Source organism: Aulostomus chinensis, chromosome 5, assembly GCF_037954235.1.
Source record: "Aulostomus chinensis isolate RoL2024-O1b breed Wild chromosome 5, RoL_Achi_v1.0, whole genome shotgun sequence".
NCBI classification, from domain to species: Eukaryota; Metazoa; Chordata; class Actinopteri; order Syngnathiformes; family Aulostomidae; genus Aulostomus; species Aulostomus chinensis.
In genome coordinates this window covers 20,766,244-20,783,078 of record NC_141324.1, presented here as the reverse complement: position 1 = coordinate 20,783,078, position 16,835 = coordinate 20,766,244, and the positions used below count along the sequence as shown (strand labels likewise).

The 16,835-nt window shown below is 39.1% G+C and overlaps 1 protein-coding gene across 2 annotated transcripts; it reads left to right on the top strand.

The window, feature by feature from the left end:
- Positions 1 to 1,192: 1,192 nt before the first annotated feature.
- On the top strand, positions 1,193 to 16,308 carry mapre2 (microtubule-associated protein, RP/EB family, member 2). Of its 2 annotated transcripts, none has more exons than XM_086203808.1 (7): positions 1,193 to 1,270; positions 9,697 to 9,824; positions 10,453 to 10,598; positions 10,712 to 10,928; positions 12,856 to 12,998; positions 14,550 to 14,708; positions 14,909 to 16,308. In XM_086203808.1, exons 2-7 carry the CDS (start codon positions 9,704 to 9,706, stop codon positions 15,008 to 15,010), a joined length of 888 nt encoding a protein of 295 aa, XP_086059934.1. In that variant the 5' UTR covers positions 1,193 to 1,270; positions 9,697 to 9,703; the 3' UTR covers positions 15,011 to 16,308. The 2 variants fall into 2 exon arrangements, with proteins under 2 accessions (XP_086059934.1, XP_086059933.1); XM_086203807.1 differs by lacking the exon at positions 1,193 to 1,270 and adding an exon at positions 6,549 to 6,831.
- Positions 16,309 to 16,835: the final 527 nt, after the last annotated feature.

Genomic DNA, 16,835 nt, shown 5'->3' with positions numbered 1-16,835 from the left:
GCATTGTTTGCACATAGAGCATCACAATCATCCTGGGATTTCAAAACTGTGTCAGAATTAAATGTTTCTTCAATATTCTCTTTGTTTTTCTTCAAGGTTAACAAAGCAGCTGTATTAATGATAAATATCACACACTGCAAAAAAAATTAAACTGATTACTTAATAGTAGTGAAAAAAATCCATAAATACAGGAAGCTAATTTTACCAGACAAGAAATCTGTTTTTGTTTTTTTTATTGCTGGCAGCGGAAGAAGTGACTATCTGCCTTTCAAATAAGAGAAACTGTATAAAACAAGTCTTTAATCACACTAAAAGGTGCCTTATGTGATTGGGTCTTAAATTAAGTATATTGAAATTACTGACAATAAATTAGACACACCTCCTTCAGTGTGGCATACGTCATCTAGCTGTCTTTTGTTTAGTGTCATGAACGTGACTGCCCTCCGGTGTTCCTACATGAGGACTGCAGCTATTTATTTCATCAAGCATGCGCAGTTTACACACCACTTGTAATCAGATATGCTCTCCGTCATATACTGCCGAATTTTATCAACAGTTGTCTTACTTATGGCAAGGACTTATACTCAGATGAGTTTAAAAAAAGAGGCCAATCTGCAAGTTGCTGGCTCAGCAAGGCTTCAAACTGAATAACTATCAAACACTGATAAGTAAGAGCCTTCACATTTGAGATGGATAAATATAAATACGGACGAACCAGTTTATCAAAATTGTTGGTGATTCATTTTTTTGTTAATCGACAAACATATTAAGTTTCTGTTTTAATTGGTTTACCAATGTAGCACTGCAACATCGCAACTCGCAACATAACACTGCCTTCTAAAAAGCATAAAAGCAAGTTAAATCTGTATTTTCTAGAAATTTGTCAGTAAATTGACCTGTTGATATTTTTAGTTATTTATGTATTTACATATATCTTTTACTCTCAAATAAACGTAAAGATGGTGGGGTTTTAGCCGTTTTGTGGTACTTAAAATATTTACTGGCTTCCTTGTGGGCAAAGTGAAGTAACAGACCGTCAAGACAGGAGCCGGGTTGATGTTCCGAATGATCAACGCATCAAGACGTGATTGGTCAATATCATGACAGATGTTACAAATTGACCAATGAGCTGCGACACCGGTGAAAGGCTGTCCAATCAAGTGTCCGGTTTCTGCTCATCGTCAAGCGTGAATGGGCGTTTGAGGGTGGGGTGACTCAGCCGGAAAAGAGCTTTTTTTAACACCTTGTAACCTGCGGACCGAGTTCACTGGTGAGTCTCACTTGCTTTGGTGAACACTTTTAGTTTGTAATTAGCTTTTAGCCGTGCTGCATGATGTGTACATGCAGAAACTGGAACGTATTTTCGCGTTTGACGGAGGCTCTTACGATGACGTTACCCAGAGTCTGGGGCATATGTTGGCTGTCAGTATTCTGACAAAGTGTTGGCTGGAACTAAATTAGCTTGTTGTAGCCTTACTTGGCTGTAGTAGCTGAACAAGATGTACTGCTGTCAGTGTAAGTAATGTGTGGTATTGTTTACTGTGTTACAATCCTCTTTCCAATCATTGCTTTTCACTTCACTCACATCTTAAACACGACGCCGAGTTAGCTTCAATAGCGAGACTTGCTGCAGCTAGCTTCACCGCTACCGTTATTACTCTAAACTATCATAAATGATCAGGGTATCCCTGTGCTTTCCCTCCACCTGCGGTACTATTAAGCTTTGCCTGAGTAGTAGGGGGCTGTCGACAGCCAGGAGGAGGAGGAGTGACCGCTGTCCTCTGTTATTTTAGGTGCTTCTGTCCACTGGTATTGCTTATACTCAAATCATAGTTTAAGTAATGCAAGGGGATAGGTCCTGCCCTTCCTGCCCTTTTTTTGATGTGGTTTGAGTTGGTGCACCAGACTTTCTGCACTCCTGGTCATCTATTCGATTTTGTATCTCGCTCCTTAAAATATGCTACTCCCAGATATATCTAATATATCCAGTCTGTATATTCTGGATATAGGAGATCCTTATCCTAATTTTTTTTTTAAATTTTGGCAGCATCTTCTGGGTGGGGCCACCCCACACCCCCCTCTTTGGTTTTCCAGTACAAAAGGCTCTCTGATAGTGCACACTCATCACTTTATTATGTACACCTAGGTAACAGTGTAACACAACAGTCAAGCAAAAATCATGTACACATGAGAATCATCATTTTCAGTTCGTATTGAATTTTTTTGATTCATAATTTGGTTCAATTTAATGGTAGTTTTAAAGGCTGCAAGTTTTGGTTCTGTTGTACTTTATGGGGCTATATTCATATAAATGTTATGGACCAAATATGAATGAACACCCCCCAGTACCAAGAGCTCCACAAATCACAGCCTCCAAAATGATAAGAGAGTTGATTAGTGATCAACTATTTTATACAGATTTAGCCAGTATGTTGTTGTATACTGTATTAGTTTTATCCAGGTGCACTTAATGAATTGGCAAGTGGATTTATGAATCAAGAGAACAAGTCTGCTTTTATCCTAATGGAATGACTTTATGCACAACAGCGCAATGATTTATTGCACCACTATAGGAGGAAGCATAAAACAAAGCAGTCTTTATTCCCAGATTATCTTGGTTTGGATTAGCTGACTGGGTTGCTGTGTTTCTTAACTCACACTGAGTCTGTTGTCCATACGTTCATAAATCTTTTTCCAGCTAAGTGTCATACATCACACCAGGATGCAAGGAACAACATAAGTATGATTTCTTATTCCTCAGAGGTAAAGTTAAGTGAGCTTCAGGCATAATTGTTTTAGGTATAATGTATCAGAAGTGTAGTTTTATGACTATGCAATATTGATTATTGAAATAACAATAACAATATTTTCCAATATTGCAAAGTCTGCCACAGTATGATTTCAATTGGATATGGTTCAGGGGCCTGCAATCAATACACAACATATGCTAATTAATACAATAATAACATTTCAGCTAACCAGAAACAAGCCACAAAGATTCAGTTTATTTCTTAACTCTGAAAAATAAGACAATGAAATCATTGCATTATTTATTTATTTATTTTTAGAATATAATGAAAATAAAGCTGAATGTGGAGCAGTGGAAAAGGTGAGACAGATGAGGAATTTTCAAAATAGAGGTGCACCTAAGATGGTGCATAGTGATATGGATCTATATGCGGATTATGCATTTATTTAGTTTCAACATTGATAATCATATACAGTAGATATATCAGCACAGATCAATGGATCACACCCCTACTAGGCCTGCAAAGAACTTGAACCATCTTCACCAGGGCTATGTGTGAAAATTGCGCACATAAAAACAACAATTAAAAGACCCTCATTCAGTCAAACACTTAATTTGTTATGCAAAACGATTAAATCTTGCCCAGCTCAATTAACCCATGCTGGTCCATGTGCTGAAAACCTGAGTTAAACTGAAATTTTGTCAGAACATACACGATTGGATAATCAACTTAATGTGCCCAATTCAGGCCAGTCACATGGTCAGTTCCTCATAGTGATACTGGGAAGTGTTTTATCATGTAAAAAGGATTCAATTTAGTGGACTGCCTTTTGGTTGTTTGTCATCATTTGACCCGTACTTGAGGTAACACGCTGTCACCAACACAGTCCTTTCCTTTGTGTGTTTTTTGGGCTGAACGCTGGCTAAAGCTCTGACACACATCATTCCTCTACTCATCTGTCTCACATTAGTGCAAGTTTATTTTCCACATGTTTGTTTGGAGACACAAACATGTGCTGTTGTTGAAATGTGACTGAAGACATAATTTGTGTCCATCAGGAGGCAGATCATTTTCTTTTGTTACCAGCAGCAAGGGGGAGAACCCCTCTAAAGTTGAAGATGTTAGCAAATTGTGCTCTTCTTGTCATGTACTTTTTCCATTTTAGTTGGCGTCACAGTTTGCATACAGTATATATATAAACAAGCCGTGCATGCTTCAGCTTTGTGGAGACCCTTCAGACGGGATGCTCTTAAAAGTAGCTACGTCATTAAAATAGCCTTGTACTGGCACTGTATGGAGGAATGTTTAAGACTGGACCACTGTCACTGAGGGTTGACCATGTCTAACCTAGAGTCCTGAACCAAAGTTGATTGATTTGCTTGCTGTTGGGTGGATTGAGTGAGGCTCATTCTGGATCAGTGTTAATTTCTGGTCCAAAAGGGCCTTCAGGTTTGCTGAATATAATATTGCATGCTTTTGTTTTTTAGGAGAAATCGTTGTTTTATGTTTTCTGGTGCGTGCCATTTTAAACGTGTGCCTTTTTAGAATGGATCCTACATATTGTTTTATAGGGCAAAAGGTGATTCAAAAGAATTTTGGCTGTTTTTCCTGTGGTATTCAGCAGACTCAGGACTTAAATCCAGATGTCCATAACTATACAGATGTCCAGTAACTATCGTATGTACATACTTGTAGTTATATACCAACATGATAAAAAAATAACAACAAAAAAACAGTAAAGTGACTCAAAACTGAGTATCTGGGTCAGTTTATGACAGCCTCTGGTGAGCAACCAACAACAGCATTGATGCATGAGAAAACGGAATGTGACATTTACAAGCAATTGTATGAAACAGACCATCACCTTGATCATTAAAATTACTGGAAGCATTTGGCGTATTTCAAGCAAACAACTCAAAAGAAAATATAATGTACATCTGTCACTTTTAGAAATGTCACAAATAATATGTGAAAAGGTCCCTCGTGTTTGGTTAAATTTGGAGGAAAAAAAGAGGTCATTAAAATTATGGCTATCAGAAAAGTATTTGTTGGGCCAGCTTCAGTTGAATGCTTTACTGTGACCATTGCTCTTTTGCAGCCTTCATCAAGCTGTATATTGGACTATGATATTGGGATATACTCACTCACGGCCTCATGGTGGCACTGGAGCAACTGTTTTTATATGAGTACATAGGGTCAGGCATTAGTTAGTATTTTACATAACTGACTCATTTTTTGGATTAATGATCTGAAGGTACAAATGTTATTATCCCTCTTTACAGTAGACTTTTGATCCCTTTTTTGACACAGGCACAAGTTTAAGCATAACTGACAAAAATGTCCATTGACCTTTGAGCTGATACTGGTGCTGTATGGATTTTATTGATCTTAAAATGGGCTGGCTTTTTCTTTGTCCCAAGGACTTTGTATTTACCATTGGGACCCTGAAGTCCTGACAGCAATCGTTCACATGCAGTCGCTCCATTAGCTAGTCGCTAACCTTGTTTAAACTAGCTAACCTGGACACAACAATTCGAACAGGCTCTGCCTCAGTACAGTTCGTCAACAGCCTATGCACCCAAGAGGAGCAAAGGGCTTAAGGCTCTGCCTCAGTAAATGGGAATGATCATTGCATGCACTTAATCAGAGGGTAGAACTGCAGCACACCTGCCTCATTAATATGCTGAGGTTAAAGATTATAATAAGGAATTTACAATTATACTTGCATGTCGAATGTGAGTGTGACTGGTTGTTCGTCTCTGTATGTTGGCCCTGCGATGGACTGGCGACCTGTCCAGGGTGAACCCCGCCTCTCGCCCATTGACGCTGGGATAGTAGTGTAACTACTGTTACACCCTTAATGTGTAGGAATAAGCGGAAGATAATGGATGGATGGATGGACTTGTGTGTCATCAATATAGATAGAGACTGGTCATTTTTTAAAATATCTGTATTGGTCCAGTTTTGCTCAAGTTTATTCTTTGTTCATTATCAATGATGAAAACACAAGAATAATTGTATGATTTATTTTGTTGAAATTCACATCTTTACATGTGTTTTTCAGTCTTAAAAAATTTAAATATCATATTAAAAAAAGGTTTGTTATACTGATCATCACAGGGAAATACCTGATAATGGCAAAAGTCCACTATCATACATACCTAGTTGTGATTTTTTTTTAAATAATGTGTATTTATGCACTCTAAGATGAAGGGATAGAAGACTGTGATGTAATACATACATTATTTCCTTATGTTTGTCTTTTTAAAATCTGACACCTCATCAAAAAACTCAGTATTGGAAGAAAAAAAAGTCTCCAGATCAGTTATCAAACAAATCATGTTCATCATTTTAAACATCGGTATCCATATTGACAGAATCTCTAAATAAGTACATCCCAGTTTCAGATTAATAGTCATGATATTTAATTGGTGGATTCGTATGGTTAGTAGTGAATCAGAACACTTTAATCACATAGCATGTGTAGTCCTAACTAACAGTAGTAATTCTGTTACCCATATCCGTTGGGGTTCTATGCTACCGTTTCATCATCTAAAGATGTGAAGGTGAAATAGGGTGGGCTGCATTTCTCTTTAATCAAATTTACACTTTTCGGTTGATGGGATGTTGTTTGAGGGCATTTAGGGGGTTGATCTGCATTTCAAAAGCAAGAACCATTGATCTGAGCGGTGATGGTGCTTTTCAGCACACAAGTGATCAATGTAATTTCGTGCTGTCTGAAATAGCCCATCAGAAGGAACAGGCAGCCAGCCCCATCAGTCACGTGGTACAGGGTGCAGCGACGTCATTAGGAGAGAGATTTGTGAAGAATAAGCAGCAGAAGGGAAGAGCCCGGGAGGTGCGGCACTTTCTCAGCATTTGCATCGTCCCTGTTGCGAGCGTTCTTTTTCCCGGTCAAAGAGAGAACAGAGCATCTGTTCAACATTTTACAGCCCCAAATGCCCGGTCCCACCCAAGCCCTTTCCCCAAATGGAGAGAATAACAACGACATCGTCCAGGACAACGGAACCAACATCATTCCTTACAGGAAAAATACAGTGCGAGGAGAGCGCGCCTACAGGTAAACCAGTGTAATACCGCATTTAATTTGATGTCAGTCAGATATCATAAAAGACAAGATAGTGCTGGGGGCAGAAATCGGCATTCTGGCCTCCTCCTCCTCCTCGTCTCACGGGTTCGCCTCGCACTTATCCGCTCGTCTGCCCTGCTGTCTCCCGGTCTCCTGTCATGTTAGCTTAAATCCGTGACGTTAAATCGCTCCGAGTTCGTCCCCTGTTAGAAAATACCCGGCCTCCCATTCTGTTATACCCTCCTAAAAATGTTTGCTGGTTAGGCGAGTCGCCAGAATTCTGTTGTCAATTGTGTCGTTGGGGAGTTGCGCGGATACATTTGGATGGAGCTGGTCAAATGACACCAATACAACCGCCCTTGCTGGAATATTGCAATCATGACATGCCACAAATCACCTTCATAAGAACCCACACGGAATGTTACGATGAATGTGTTTGGGGTGGTCTTTTATACTCCCCCGTTGCCTGCCACATGAGGCTGGTTTTCTCCTGTGTGAGAGCAGACACCAGCCCAGCCCTGGTGTCGGCCCACCGGCTATCACTGCCCGGCTAACAAAGCATGCTAGCAGCGCGTACATCCGCTTTGTTGACATGAGTGCGACTGGCCCAGTTTCCTTCCTCCCTACCCAGCGATCAGTCAACTGAGGATCTGCTCCTGCAGTGCTGTGATAGCCCAACTTAAATGCTGAAGGGTTATTATTATCCCGCACACCCTGGTGTACCATGACGACGATGATTTCGCTCGATTTAATACCGCCTTAGAGGGGTGTTAAATGTGACTGCCCCGCTGTTGCCTCTCTTGAATTAAGCAAACTGAAATTATTTTGCCCCAGTCATGGATTTAGAGGAGCTGCGGAGATCAGCACAACCTTAAATTCGGACAGTGTCCTTCAGTGAGAGTAAATATATTAATGAAGTGTGTTGTTGGCTAGTTTACACAATATTTTGATGTATGGCTTGACCTGTATGTGTTGTTGGCTAGTTTACACAATATTTTGATGTATGGCTTGACCTGTATGTGCTGACTTCCATAATGCACTTATTATATTTCGCTGTGATAAGGACACACACACGCAAACACATCTTTAAGCAAAACTTGAAAACAAAGTGTTATCTTTGTGAAACTGATAAGGAGCAGATTGTCTCTCTGGAGAAGTCAGAGCTATATTGAGCCATATACACTAAGATGGGTATTAATATGCTAGGCCTGGCTGCTCCAATAGAACTTGTGAGAAGGAAGCACTGTGAGTGATGCCCTCACTGTTTCTGTTACTAAACGAGAACTACAGCCAGAGCCATGCTATTTTTTGAATGTGTTTACCAATACAAGGTTAAAACATTAAGATATCATATGGGCCAGTGATAGTATGTAGATATAAGGTAAAAGGATTCATTATGTAAACAGACCCAAGTATAGTATTTATCCTTAATCATGGCTATTTCATTAATCAGCTAATTTAACATGTAATGCTGTCGACTAGGCATACATATGCATAGCAGTGGATGTATAACAAAATGATCATATATGGTTATGAAATTATTACATATGGATCTGAGGGGGGAAATCCTATTGATGTGCATTGTCCTGTACTGAGATCTAGCTGGCTAGGCCTAGGGTCTAGGGCAGGGATGGGCAATCATGTGCCATGGAGGGCCGTGTGTATGCAGGTTTTCCTTCCAACCAAACACTTTAACAGGTGATTCCACTGATTAACACACCTTCAGCCACAGAAGAGTGTTAATCAGTGGAATCACCTCTTAAAGTGTTTGGTTGGAAGGAAAACCTGCATACACACGGCCCTCCATGGCACACGATTGCCCTCCCCTGGTCTAGAGATTATCAATTAAATTTTAAGTTCTGTGTCAATGTTACTGATGTACTGTATTTGTAGGGTTGAGATCAAAGTTTTAGACCAGTGGTATAATTTTGGCAAGCCATATGCTTTCACTATACAGTTGGGATTTACGATGATATTGGGACAAAATAAGCATATGCAGATATTGATCAGTTTTCAATATTTTGAAATTGGTCTGGTATTGGCTCTTATTTGTTCATGACAGGGAAAAATTGCAGTGGATGTATGATTTTTGGGCATTTCTAAATGTTTTTTTCAAATAAAATGTGAATAACATCAATTGTTAACGCTGATAATATCAACACTGATGTGTTGCTAGAAAGATGCATTACAACCATAGTCTTCATTTAGTTGATTCAGTTTTGATGAAGGTGCAGCCAACATATGATTTGAAGGTATGAGACAAAAATAGCAACTCAAAAAACATGCCGATGTGCTCCTCTTTTGTCTGTTATGATTTTGATAATATAAAATGTCTTGGAATTAAATGTGTCTTAATGTTGTTTACATATGAGAAACATACTGATGTTAAAGTAGCAATGCATGCTGACTCAGAGTCACATCAACCCAGATTTTGATTTTTATTGTTTGCATGGGGAAATCAGCACACTTGCAAAAGATTGGTTAAGTTCGCAGTGGACAGCAACAGTGAAAACACAGCGTGCTTGGACTTGGCCTGTCACTTCAGTGGTGTAGAACACATCTGTTCATTTGCTGTACCTGCTGTGATTGAGATGTACAGTATGATTGATGCAATAAATCTCTGTGTGCCAAGTGCAGAGTTTGAAGTTTGTGGGTTTAAGATGATCAAGGGTCTGAAGTTGTCAGGATACCACCTGAATAGCCTTGATGCAGATCATCAAAACATCATCAAGCACATACACAAACCCACTTGTTGAAAATTAGAATTGTTATGTGAAAAGCCTCTAAATAGCCATCAAAAACACATCTGTGTATTCTTATCATGCTGCTTTTTTAAGTGCTGCTTCTCTGTTGCAGTTGGGGGATGGCGGTCAACGTATATTCTACCTCAATAACCCAGGAGACTATGAGCAGGCATGACATCACTGCCTGGGTTAATGACATTCTCTGCCTAAACTACACGAAAGTGGAGCAGCTCTCCTCAGGTAGGAACCGAATGATCCCCACACAACTGCACCTCTCTCTCATTCTCATAGCTTCTCATTTCTCCCACCTGCAACATGTTTCAATGTTAGCTGGCAGTTAAACGCAACCTGTGGAAACATGTTCACCTCGTCCTGGCATAGTTGCCTATAAATAACCAGTTAGTCTGACATGTGCTCCTGCTGTGACCAAGTAATCCAATTTCAATCACTGTGCCCACACAGACACACACGCACACTTGTTAAGGTGTTGGCTACTTCTTAGGCCTTGATGACTTTCTATGTGCTCCCTTATTGGTCATATGAGTTTTATCTGTGTATGGCAAGCTTCCAGCTACACCCCAGCAGATGGACCGGTGCCCTCTTTTTCAAATGGATGAAGTTCTAACTAGGCGTCAGTTAATATTAGCAATGCAACTAAGAACCTGCAGTATTAGTTTTCTTTTTCGGGAAAGTGGGTCAATCTAGAGCGGGAAAAAGCTTTTGCTTTTGCTTATTCCTGGGGATTTTGTTTAGCTAAGTCAAATGTGATAAATCTTGTCCTTCTGTCAGTTCAATTTATTTCTTTATTTTAGCCTTCAAAGGTTTGTTGGAGATTGTATTCACTCACCTAACACTGTTTCACCTGTAGGAGCTGCCTATTGCCAGTTTATGGATCTACTCTTCCCTGGCTGCATCAATCTTAAGAAGGTCAAGTTTCAAGCTAAACTGGAGCATGAGTACATTCACAATTTCAAACTTCTGCAAGCATCTTTCAAAAGGATGAATGTGGACAAGGTGGGATTTCCTAAACCTGAATTCAATCTAGCATTCATTTTTCATATCTACTCTTAAGCAAATGGATGAAATTAGTATTTTTCATGGTTTGAATCCTTATTTACTCGACTCAGATTATACCTGTGGAGAAACTGGTCAAAGGAAGATTTCAGGACAATCTTGACTTCATTCAATGGTTCAAGAAGTTCTTTGATGCCAATTACGACGGTAAAGACTATGACCCAGTTGCAGCCAGGCAGGGTCAGGATGCCATTCCCCCACCTGACCCTGGTGAGCAGATCTTCAACCTGCCAAAGAAGTCCCATCATGCAGCCAGCTCCCCAACAGCAGGTAAGCTGCGGCGTCGAAGTGGAGTTTTACAAAGTTTTGATGTTGAGTTTGGTGGTTTTATGTGCTTTCTTTTGATATCACAAGCGTATACTGTGGATTTTTAAATATGTTTTCCTTGCCAGAACTATTCACTAATACTTGGGTATAATTATATTATCCATGTTAGTAGCTTGGGATGCACTAATCTGACTTTTTCTGTCCCAATGCTGATGGGTTGCTTGGTATTGGGTATCAGCCCACACAGTCTACTGACCCCATCCTATGTTTCTCTAGAGCTGATTATTTGCCTGCAACTGCCAAGAGTATCTGCTGAATGTGGCATTTAACCACCCCTCCCTGCTCACCCGTGAAACAATAAAATGTCATTGTGCGGCAAATCCATCAAGCATGAAAGGGATAATTAAAGATTTTGTAAAGACCAGTAATTCATACTCATGACAGTCCATGAAAAGTCATGGAATTAGAAAATATCAATTTCCTGGAAATGTTTTTTGAAAAAAGAATAAATCACAACAGGCTGCACAGTGGTGCAGTGGTTAGCACTGTCGCCTCACAGCAAGAAGGTTTCGATTTTGAGTCCCGGCTCGGGCGCGGGATCTTTCTGTGTGGAGTCTGCATGTTCTCCCCGTGCCTGTGTGGGTTCTATCTGGGTACTCTGGCTCCTTCCCACCATCCAAAGACATCAAGAGGGGACGAGGCTGATTGGATACTCTAAATTGATCGTAGGTGTGACTGTGAGTGTGAATGGTTGTTTGTCTCTCTATGTTGGCCCTGCGATGGACTGGCAACCTGTCCAGGGTGAACCCTGCCTCTCGCCTGTTGATGCTGGGATAGGCTCCAGCCCCCCCGTGACCCTTAATGTTTAGGAATAAGCAGAAGACAATGGATGGATGGATGGAATAAATCACAGAAATTTTTAAGAGTCATAGAATTTTCCTTCAGAATTGCATGTTAGAGTATGTGTTTATATAAGATTGAGGAAAATCGTGTTTGGTTAATATTTTCACAAATACAAACAATTTAAATCACATAACTTGACATTGATTTTAGTGTAATAATATACTAGTAAATTTTGACATAGATTTTTCTCTGTACTTTTCATGTGTAAACAGACATTTCAGAGAATGTGCGATCATGTTAATTTTCCTCACCTTCGTATAAAATTCTTGGTAAATAATTGTTTCCTTAAAAATAAGTATTAATCCTAAATAATCTTATTCTGTCAGCACAGGAAGTGAAGATTTCAGCTCATACATTTCTCAAGAGAAGCGCTCTATTTTGATTAGTACTTAACTCAAATATGAAGAAAATCCATCAAGGCAGATGTGAAAATCCAGTATAGCTCCAACAGGAAGTTTGCATCAATAGTTAAAAAAAAAAAGATATTCATCTTCGACCATATTTAAAAGGTGCAAATTTTCATAGGAGTCAGGGAAATGGATCTTCAGTTCCATTGCAGGCAGAAAAGGTGCATTATGGGATTTGAGTGACGGTTACAGGGACAAACCCAATAGGTAGCATATGATTTAAAAATAGGGGAAGAGATGAGGGTCATTTATGGCAATAACAGGCTTGACTGAAACATTACTTTCTTTATTTTGAAAACCCTCAATGTAACAAATACATGTGATATACAATTGGTATTATTATTACTTGTGATTAAGACATATATGATAAATGTCAGGAAGGTAGTGAGAAATATTTCCATCCGCCGTACTATTACTTTTCCTTAAAGATAAGTCTAGCGTACTCTGATTTACCATCAGTGCTGAAGCATGATGCACTGTAACATAGAACATCGTTTAACAGATCACCGATTACCTGACTCAAGTATTTAAGACAGTATTGTACCGGTGCGTTCCAGTTTGCAAAGTTTTGGACATATTTACCCGAGAGAGTTGATCCATAGATTGTCTGTCTGTTGTAGGAGCATCAAGGTCAACTTCTACTACCCCAAAGTCCTCTACACCAACATCCAGACCTTCCTCAGCCAAAAAGATCCCTGCAACATCAACTCCCGCCAAAGGAGAGAAAGAACTGGAAGCACAGGTCACACATCTTACTGAGCAGGTATGTTCTACATATGAAAACCTCATTTCCAGTGATCCAGCCAGAAAGCATCTCGCCAAAGTCTTTTCTTCATTCACATTGCTTACATTCCTACTCCTTCACTTGACTACATTCACTTATGTACTGCAGAAGAGAAAGAGAGAAACCTAAGACTGCAGCTCAATTTTTAAAAAAAAAAAATTTGCAAAATTCCCTCTACACAAAATCAGATTTATATGCCAGAAACCCAACTTCACTGTCTTCATGTCTTTTTTTGGAATCCTGTATGGACTCACTCACTTTTATGTAGTATGATTTGTGAAGTACCTTGAACATAAATTTGGCATCTGCACTGCACCACATCAATTGGAAACAGCTGGCTGAGAGCAAGATAAGGGCAGCAACTGTCAACTATTTACTAATTATTCAGCTATTTGTGCTTTTTTGTGAATGTATTTATGAAACATAAACAGTGGAAGAAATGGAATGTGTATATATGCCTGCCAAAGTAAGTTCTGTGTTTGCACTTCTTGGGTCCTCTATGTTGATGGTTTCTGAAAAGGAATGTGTATGTTTTTTAAAGTGGCTGAGTCACTATTCAGACCTCAATCCAGACTAGAATTTTGTCTTCAAATTCACGCAGGGTTCATTTTAAACTCCCAACCTTTCCTATGAATACGGAGGGGAGCTCATTTTCTGTGGATGTGGAAGCAGTTCTATCATCATCCAATGTAGTCCCATGGGATTTGAAGCAGCATTGTGTGTCATCATGAGCATTTCAGCATGATCCTCTGATCATTGTCTGCACTACCAAACCTGGGTTGTTTTGACACAAATCTCTGGCCAACCTGCATTGCTGTTTTCAGGTATAAGACATTGGCTTGGAATTTTCAACAAAACAGTCCTATGGAGGGAGAGGAGAAAGACAAATCTGGGTCCGTATCGGCGGTCACGATATTAAGCTCAATTATGATCTTTTCCCTTCATATTGGAACCTATTTCCGTTCGTCTCTGTGCCAGTCTCGTCATCCGCGTCACTTCAAATCAAGCGACAACAGTTTGGAAGTCCGCGAATTCTGAATTCTCTGCTTTAAAAACTATTAGGGCACTGGAGTGCAGAACGCTTCCAGTGTCAGTTTAAATTATTAAATTAGTTTTTCATGATGATCATCGGATCTGCCCTCCAATTTTTTTGGGCTCTGCTTCATGTTTGGTTGGAGGAATGTAATAGAGAGAGAGAGAGAGAGGCAGACAGATGTGAGAAAACATCTTCATCTCTGAAGACTTATTTTTATGATGATGTCAAATGAAAAAAAATCTTAAAATCTGTGAAGCAATTAACGTCAAATGTATGGCATTTTCACTTGACGCAATGAACTAATCATTGAGTAATTTTGAATCCATGAACTTATTCATCCAACAACAAAGTGTTTGACTTTTAGTTTTGAAATGTGACTTGTGTACTTGAGCAACTTGTTAAGCTTTTGACTGCTTATCTTAGTGTCAACGTCCACATTTTTGTTTTTTTAAAAAGTTGGAGAAGATAATCCTCTCTAAATATTAATTATGCAGGTGAACACGTTAAAGTTGGCGCTGGAGGGAGTGGAGAAGGAGCGGGACTACTACTTCAGCAAACTGCGAGAGGTGGAGCTGCTGTGCCAGGAACAGGATGAAGAGAATGCTTCTTTTGTCAATCGGCTAATGGAGGTCCTTTACGCTTCAGAAGAACAGGTCAGTCTGCTGCTGACGGAACCTCGCAGCGTTTTTGCTGCAGTCTTTACCAGTGTAATGTCTGAGACCTGTTTTTCATAGTGGTGAAATCATGTGGAAGATATCTTGAGGTTGATAGTTGTAAGAATTCAGTCTTTGTGTTTAATCACATGTGTTTGCCTCCAGGCACACTCAGTTCAGCTGTCTGCTCCCCTTTTTAGGAAAGAGTTGAAGAACTGGCTGAGGGAGATGGACAGGAAGTGGACCAGGAAGCCCACGAGGAGGCACCAGATGATCAGCAGGAGGAACAGGATGAATACTGACAGCCATCATCCTTCACTGCAGTTTCACCCCTCTATTTAATATGTGAGAACTGTTAAAGGATTTTAATTTTTCCTCATTGTTTATATTTTTGTTCTCTCAAAGACTGAGCACATGAAGCAACCTCCTGAATAGAAGCACCATCACGTTTTTTACATTTTTTTTTAATCCCTCTGCTCACTGTTTGATGTTTTTGTGACTTTTGGTGAACCGCTGTGGCAGGTTTGTGGTCACGACCTCCACCAGCAGACAAGCTCAGACCATCACAGAAGTTTCCAAGGACTGTGGGGGTGCAAAGTCAATTCAGATCTTACCGTAGATGTGATGAAATGCTGAAGTTTAGACAGGTATCTTACACCTGCCGGTGCAAGTGTTAACTTCCCAGCTTTTGTCCTTTTTATTTAATTTTGTTTTTATTTTGCATATCAACAATATTAATCACAAAAATGCAATAAGCAAAGCCCTGAAAGGGCTCGTAGTAGCTCTTATTTAACCTCCTTCCATATGTTGCACTGACATTTGACTCTGAACTGGACAATCTGTCCATAGACCCTCACCATATTTATTATTAAGCCTTAGAAATAGCGCAGAATTCTGCATTGCATCATGAAGAAGGACATTACAGTTACTTGTGAATAAATTGTGGTACAATGTGGACTTTTTTTCCAGGTATCCTCACAAAGACAAGATAATCAGTGTGCTCAGCCATGTGTTGCACCATACCAGATGGTTTATTGATAGCGGTATAGTAATATGCCATGAACATAGTGAAGGAAGATGCATTATTGTGGAATAGTCTTATAATGCAGCGTTTTAAGTTTTGAAAGAATTGGAACTTGTGGTTCAGATTTCAGCCGTTCGTTTCAGATGTTTCTTTTTAAACTACACGTCTTAGAGAGAAGAGTCGCTTCACTGAGTAATTCGCCATGCTATATTCCAGTAAGTACATTGTATACCCTTTCTTAATATTGCATTTACTAATATTGAACTGGGCAGTGCACCATAATGCTTTAGTTATATATTATTGTGTAAATGAAAAGGAATGTAAACATGTACTGTCAATAATTAATGAATGGTAAAAGTTTTTTTTTTCATGTCCCACTCATTATGCATTCCCCAAAAAACGTGTTGCATGTTTGCATTTTATTTGTGAATAACTTGACCTGCTTTTTACATATTTAATAAAAAACACGTATGTTAAGTGAGCTTTTGTATGTTTAACCTGCAATTTTGAAAGTTGTTGAGATTCGAATGGATTTGCTGTAATAAAACTATGTGAGAGTCCATGGGAGTGTTGTCATGTCACTCCAAATTGACAAGTAATGGATTAGACAGAATTCTACTTGATTTATTATTCATATTATACACTTAAGTTACAGTTTCAGTGGGGTTTTTTTTTCATTAAAGTAAACCACTTTTTGCCACAGTAGCAAAGGAGAATCGCACCATGTAAGATAAACACTGTTCAACTACAATTACAAGCAGAGTTGGTTCATTGAAGCACCATGGTGAAGTAATTATTACAAATTGGGTTTTTTTAAATTAATAATACAGATGTATTATCTGTCAAAATTGAAAGCATTATAATGTGACTCTCATATTGGAAGATTATGTTGTAAAGAGCTGAATGTTGTAAATCAAATTTCAAACTTGGGGAGTAAATTACAATTCTGATAGAGGCATTTAAAATGGATTTAATTTTTTTTTTTTTTTTTTTACATCTCAGAAAGAGGTATTATCTGACTTTACCATCAGAAGTGTATTACTTTGTATACTTGCATTTTGTTTGACGCCAAATATAACCCCTTTTATATTTATATAGATGGA